General features: G+C 44.0%; 1 protein-coding gene across 1 annotated transcript in view; it reads left to right on the forward strand.

Annotated features, from left to right (window-relative positions):
• The first annotated feature begins 1,088 nt into the window (after positions 1–1,088).
• MXRA8 (matrix-remodelling associated 8) overlaps positions 1,089–7,237 on the forward strand; it is a 20,403-nt gene continuing 14,254 nt past the window's right edge. Inside the window, exon 1 of the mRNA XM_010292154.1 lies at positions 1,089–1,233. Coding sequence (XP_010290456.1) covers positions 1,185–1,233 — 49 coding nt within the window. The 5' untranslated portion in view covers positions 1,089–1,184. The remainder of the gene's footprint in view (positions 1,234–7,237) is intronic.

Here is a 7,237-nt window from a genome sequence, read left to right on the forward strand (position 1 = left end):
TTTCTTTTGTGAAGCAGTGTTTGGAGTTTAAGAATTTACTGCTTCTTTCTACGCTGTTTGTCACTCTTTTCAGTAACTGAATACTAATCATTGTGGGACACAGTGAAGTGGGTTATATAAACACAGTTAAATGTATCAGTAGAGGCCTTAGGAACTAGTTAATGTAATTTAACAGTCGTTCCCTTGAGCAAAGACTGCTGAAAATTCAGTCATTGCTTGATGTTGTTGCTGTGTGTCGGCACTGCTGTCAGGGCTGGTGTTACAAGCACGCAAAGGAGAAGAGCAGTGTGTCAGGTCTTCTGTGGTTAAGGGTACTGCAGTGTATTGGCCGTTTGTCTTGGTGCCAGTCAAGCAGCTACTGCCATAGTTCAGTTCTTGTATGAAGGGCTCAAAGCAGAAGTTCTAAATCTGACCCAGCTTTCTGTGTTCTGGCCTCTGTGATAGGGAAACCTGTTCCTCACATTGCAGTATTCCGGGGCTTTTAGTTGCAGTCTAGGCTCTTCTGCCGGCACTGCCCTAAGCTCCCACATATTCAGTCTTTGTCATTATTATCCTTTTGTTAAGATAGCTGCTACTAAGACCTTGCTTACAAATCACAGGACAGAGTAAATACTGTTTTCTAGATTGTCTTCTGAGACTTGAGCTTGAAGTAAAACCATATGAGGAGACAAAGATCAGAAAACCACTGAAGGCAACAGAATAAATCCCCTCTCAAGCAGACAGCTGGATGAGTGTCAAACAAAGGAAGGAACAGCTGGATCAAGTAAAGCACAAGGAAAATTAATTCCATCCCTAGGGGGAGGGAGAAAGATTGTTTCACGAGCCCAGAGCTGTGTGGGACCAACTTTACCCTGTAAAACTTTTACATCAAAGTCAGGGGCAGATCAGAAGGTCCCGGGGGAGGGGAAAGAGAAGGGTGGGTGTTCGTCGTAATTGTGCAGAAAGCGTTAGGGAGAGGAAGGAGGTGGAGTGCGAGTGTAGGGGGAGAGCGGAGTGGGGAGGTGGTGAATTGGAAGTTGGAGGTGGAGTAATTCTGCAGAATATGAGCTGCTGTCCACAGCTTTCTGGACGTTAATTGATGAGGTCATAGTGTTTTCCAGTTACCAAAAAAAAAAAAAGTTAAAAAAAAAAAAAGTCTTCAACTTGTTTTTCAAGAGAGACGAAAACACGGAGAAGCTGAAGAAATGGAGCAACTAGCAAAACTCCTTCTGTGGCAGATCTTGCTTCAGCAAAGTAAGCTACTAGCTGCTCGGCATGATGTTACTTGTTTTTATTTCAAATGCAGAGGACAGGGCTGGAGTTTAGCTAGAAGATTTTGAACTGTTAACTTTGTAAGATTTTTTTCAGATTCCTAAGTTAGCTGTGTTTTTGTCTGTGAGGGGAGGGAATCATGGATTTCTTATGCTATTTATAGAGGAAAGGCGAGAGAATGGAGAAATGTTTGAAGTTGTTTAAACGATATTCCATTCAGCATGTTTGTACAATCTGTTTTTTTTCTATCAGTTACCTTGATCAGCGAATTCAAAAAACAGTGAGCTTGAATGTGAGTACAGTAAAGCTTGCATAGTTAGATTTACATGATCCAAGGTTATTTTATACTTTTGAAGAGGCAGAAACAGCTGGTGCATGTGTTCAGGATGGAGGAAGAAATTAGTGTTTTGTGGTGGTGTTTTTTTTCTGTTGGCATAAAGACAGACATAGGAATTCACTTTTGTGTAAGGTGCGGGAAAGGGGTGAGGACAAGTCTGATGAGCTTACAATGACAGAGTGGCTGGTACCTTTTCTTTGAACACAGAGTCTTCTGTAAGAGCTGAAAGCAGATTCAGGGTCCTGAGAGCCTCGCCCCAAGCTGAACAGAGAAACCCCAATAAGGCTTGGATGGCAGGAAAAGATCTGAGGATTAATTGTGAAACCCCAGCAAATCCACACTTGCAACACTTTGGGCTCTAAGGCAGACACCTATGAGCAAGGATGAACTACAGCTCTAAGAACAATATGGAGAGACTTCATTCAGGGTGCTGACAGTAGGAAGTGAGGAGCACAAGCTTTTTGGGGATTGGTGACCTTTCTGAACTTCACATCTCTGTTGATGAAAGGCTGTGGCTAGCCACCTGGGTCTCTCAAAATTCCTCAGTATGTAGATGGAGTAAGCTGAAGAGTTCTTATTTTCGTCCCTAATTAATCTAGTTTCCATGTCACCACATCATCCCCAGTTTTGCAATGCCTCAAGGCAAGGTTTACGAATCAGCAACATACGGTATCAGTCACAGGGACAGAGGGGTTAAAGTGGCTCGGAAGACTAGTGTGTGTGGGTGGGTTGAGTCTGGAGAAGGAAGAGAGGCCACATACTGTATTTCAGAAGCACCAACCAGTCCAGCTACTCTCCCGTGTGGTTTAGCATGTTGGCAGAGCTTGGGGAGCACCCAGGGCAGGAATAGCAGGTTGGGTTGCTACAGAGCAGTGGGGGAGCTGCATAGAGGTAACTATCCCACCTAAGGATAGATAATCTCTGACAGACTTTTTTCAGGTGCATTTTGGAGAGGTAACTGTCCGTATGACAGGCAGCCCTGATGTTTGAGTCCTGCTATGCCCACACAAATCAGGTTATAACATAATGAGAGAAGATAGGAAGGGGAGAAGGGAGGAAATCTGTGCCGTTCCGTATTTGCTGAGATGAGCCCTTCTGAACAGGAACCACACCCTCAAGTGTTAATGTCTTGCAGGGAGGACCAGCACTGTGTTTGGAATGGCTCTACAAACTATTCTGTGGGCCTAGAGCCAACATGAAGTACACAAAGCAGAGAAGGGTTTATAAAGCTGAGATAATATCTGAAGTGACTCTGAGAAAGGGCAAATCTGTGAGGGGTCCTGATTGTTCAGTGGCCGAGACAGCAACTGGTTTCTTGTACAGACAGAAGGCTTCTTCCTTTCTGCCAAGGCAGCACATTCTTGCTTTTTGACGACTTATGGGCATGTTCCTACCTGCAGTGAGGTGTTGGAATTGTTGGGACTGGACGGGTGGTTAAGGGCTCTCCAGTCCTGATGTCCTTTTTGAAAACAGAAGATTCTGCTGTTGAGAAAGTTGTCCCAGGAAGCCTTTAAAAATAAACAAACATAGAGACCTAGATAAAAGCCCAGTTCAAAGCCTGGCTTGACCATCAGTTGGCTTTGTAAGGGAAACCTTGTTTTACTGAAAAGCTTGGTCTTGCAGTCTCAGGCCAGTAGGGGCAGGTGGTGCATGGGAGATGTCTAGGTGGGACTGTATTGCTCACTATTTCCCTCCTTTGCCTCTTTGAGATTGGCCCAGGTGTTTTTCCTGGTTACTGGTCAGTGAGTTTAAAAAAAAATGGTTACCAAAGAGAGCTGAGGTCATTTGCGTAGCTGTCACCGTGATGTTACTGCATCATAAGCCATTATGGCCTCTTAGATGCTGGCTCCTGAAGAGCCACTGCCATTCTCCAAAAGTATTTGGAAATAGCTTGGTAGCACAGGCTGCTGTTTTTGCAATAATTGTGTAACGGCTCTACAGAGGCCATTAAATCCCCTGCATAGACAATAGGATTTATGGGAGAAATGAGGAGTCTGACACATACAGATTTTGTGAGGAACATGTCCTTTCTCTAGGACTAGACCATCCTCTGTGCCCCTAATGTAAAGGTGGTGTCACTTCCTTTTTCAAAATAAAAAAGAGGTTGAGACAGACCAGGGGATACTAGAGAAGCTGTGCAAAGGAATAATGAGCTGAGCTTACTCAGGCAAGCAGAGTGTCAACCTCACAGACTGTTGTTTCAACCCACACACCTGGTGGGTTATGACACTCATTTCTCCAGTGACTTCTTAATTTGTTTTCTTCCCTGCCCACCACTGCATTCTGGACTTCAGTGATGCGTATTGCCTTGTGAGGCACCGTTCCAGGCAGCTTCTTCTCACTCGGCTGACACCAATGGCAAGGCTCTTCCTGAGTTCATAGTATCACGTCCCGTGTAGCATGTATGCCACTTGGCACTCAGGCTATCACTTATGGTGTTTGCAGTTTCCTTTTCTGCTCTGGTAGTCTTTCATCCTCCAGTATGAGGCAGGAACTTAGTGGTTTCATTAGCACATGCATCTACCTGTGAAGCAGACCTTCTGCCAGCAGCTATCTCCAGGAGGAGAGAAATGGTGGTATTGTTCAGGCAAGACTCAAGGGACAGTTTTCTGTTTGAACTTCTCCAAGGACGCTGCCTAGAGAGCTCTGAGTATGTAAGATGTCTTTCAGAGCCTGAGGCTTTTACTTGTAGTTTGCCTGCAGTTTTTGTGGCTTAATTCTTCACTTGAAAACTGGAATGGGATTCAAGAAGTAAGAGCTGTCTCTGCCTTTTACAAGGGATTAGGAAATGCTTTTGCAGGCTGTTTTAATCTTCCTGCATTGTGGGACCAGAGCAGAATACCTTTGGAATCCTGCTGAAAAAAATGCTGAGTATGCATAGAACATGTCAGGGGATAGCATATAAATGTCTTTTTGTTGTTTTTTTGTGGGTGCATCACACAGAGAGAGGTCAAAGTGGTTATCCATCACATGGAGTTTGAAATTTTAAAACGAAAGCTATGGTGAGTTCTTGTGACAACTCTTAAGGTATTGGTGGTTTTGAAGCTCCAGGTCCTGGAGTCCTGTGATTACAAAAAAATGAGCTTCTACTAGGTACATAAATACTCCTTGATTTTACAGTTGCAGATTGGGAAATGTGACTCACCAAAATAGCTGCTTCTAGTTTACCCCAATCCTGTAGTTCATAAGCTGTCGACTTTGCTGAGTTATGGGTGTATCTCTGCTGTTTTTCAATATCTATCATGTTGTACAAACAAATTTAAAAAGCATGGCTGGGGGCCATGTTATGTTTGCTCTGCTTGTCTCACATAGCAGAGCTAGGTCTCGTAGCAGAGCGGGGAGACTGAAAAGAGAAAAAGGCTTATTCCTTCTTTAGCTACTGCTCTATGTCCAGGTTATTGAAGGTCAGTTGTTTTAAATTCCATTTTCTCCAGGCATACAAGAGATCAGAGACATTCCAGATTCTTTAGATTTCTAAGTGATCTCATTTACAGCCATCTCAAATAAGCTTGAGTCTTGTCCATGACCACGTAAGTGTGCAGACTTCCAGCATTGCTGGGGAATCGGAACAATCAGTTCTTCCTTCTTTGCTTTGAGGAGTTCCCATGTCTCTTGTAAAGACTTGTGCTTTGTTTCCCTTCTAGAACTTTGCTTATTGGCTGCTGTGCCACTGTCTTTTTAATATTTGCACCTACCACTTTGGCTGAGACTGTGAATGATACCCCAGGGCACGCTTCAGACCCAAAGCTTCTGTCCAGAATTTCTGTGTGTATGTATGTGTGTGCACAGACCAGCAGTGAAAAGACCCTTTTCTTCCATGTCTCGACTCTGTGCTGAACTCCAACACCACTACTTATTGATGCTTTTCTTTTGGATGAGTTTTGTTCTAGTGCACGTCACTGTAACCCTGGGCCGTTCAGCTTTATGTCACAACACTCAGCAAGTCAAAATAGCAGAATGGTAAAATGCAGGCAAGGCATCAACAGACTCTACCCTTTTCCCAACAGGAAGCAAGATCTCTTGTTCACTGAGGGGCAGACCTAGAAAAACCCTGGAGTGTAATTGTCAAGTAAGCAAGAGTGCTCCTGCCCTGATTCCTAGGGACCTGCTTAGGAGAAGCTTTGACAGTGGAGAGAAACAGAAGCTGTCAAAACCCACAAGACATAAGCTTTTCTTATCAAAAAGCTGTTATATTATGGACAACTTCTCCACTTCCTTGTTTTACAGAGAGTTGTGTTTGGAAGTGTGCTGGAGCGTGCTGCGTGTAGCTGGCTGGCAGTGCTTCAGCAGCCTAGCCTGGCAAAAGGCCCCTGTGGGTAGGATAAAGAGTTGGGATCTGGGTAGTCCTTACAATGCCAGTAGGGCCAGCTAAAAGATACAAAACTAGGGGTTAGTGCTATTGTTAGTTTAGGGCTGCGACACGCTACTGAGCAGAGCATATTGGAAGGCTCAGGTGGATACTTTTGTCAGTTGTTAGATTTATGATGCTGCATTTGGGCTCAATGTTTTTTACATTAACTTGCAAGAGGAAAGGAGGAAAGTAAATGCATTCCTGTTGCTGAGCCAGGAGAGGATGTTTTGTAGCACCAAATCAATTTGCTGTTAATGAGCAGTAATGCAAGACTCTGTGCAGCCCGCCAGCTCACGGACACCACTCCCGAGCACACAAGTCACTGTTCATGTTGTGATAACTGTGATGTTCCCTTGCCACAGTGCAAACAACACCGGTTCAGACGCATGGGGCATTGCTTTGTCACGGTGATACGAGTAGATGCTGTTGTTGCAGAGAGCTGGCTTTCCTGACCCAAGTGAGACTGATTTCTCCTGGAGAAGACTGATTTGGTGCTGTAAAAGAGCTTTGTATCATTCCTTTGTTGTCCTAAGCTATATCTAAGTCCTGGCTGCCAGAGGCAGAAGCTGGCAGCTTATCATATTTTACCATCAGGCATTTTGCAGCCTATTAGGAGAGACCATCAAATGATGGAATTATAATGTCTTGTGTATGGTGTTTCTTTCTTATATCCAGAGCAGTACAGACTTTGTCTAAGATTTTTTTTTCTTTGTGATGCTGAGATTATAAACGTAGAAAAAATAACTTACATTTGGAGTGTCTTTGAACTGGCAGTTCAATCAACAGTGCTGCTCATTTTTGCTCTCTGGTGTCACTGCCCAGTGTTTTGTGATAGGGAAGGGAAAGGAAACAGAGTTTATTCTCAGCCTATGCACTGGGGGTGTGGTTAAAATAGCCCCAGTCTGGAGTTAATTTACTTTCTTTTGAAATGCATAAAATTCCAGGGCTGAAAAAAAATACAGCCTTTGTCTGGAGGACATTATGCCGATGACATTAGCAGGACAAAACATCTAATGATCTTGCTGGAACCCACTTGGGCTTGACTGGTTAGAGAGATGAATGATGTCATTGTGTTGGGAACCTGAATTGTGCTCTCAAAGCATGGTGCCAGGAGACCTCCTAGACCTCTCCTACGCAAAAAGCAGGAGGGACTGGACCAGAGAAATGTAGAAACAAAGGCATTAGTTAATTTCTTGCAAAGTTTTTCCTGAATAGATCTGTCACGTGAGTTGGGGAGAATTGCAGTTGCACCCAGAGCCTTACAGTGTTAACTGTGCAGACCAGGAATGTGAGCAGGA

This window comes from Phaethon lepturus, unplaced genomic scaffold, assembly GCF_000687285.1.
Source record: "Phaethon lepturus isolate BGI_N335 unplaced genomic scaffold, ASM68728v1 scaffold7028, whole genome shotgun sequence".
Lineage (NCBI taxonomy): Eukaryota > Metazoa > Chordata > Aves > Phaethontiformes > Phaethontidae > Phaethon > Phaethon lepturus.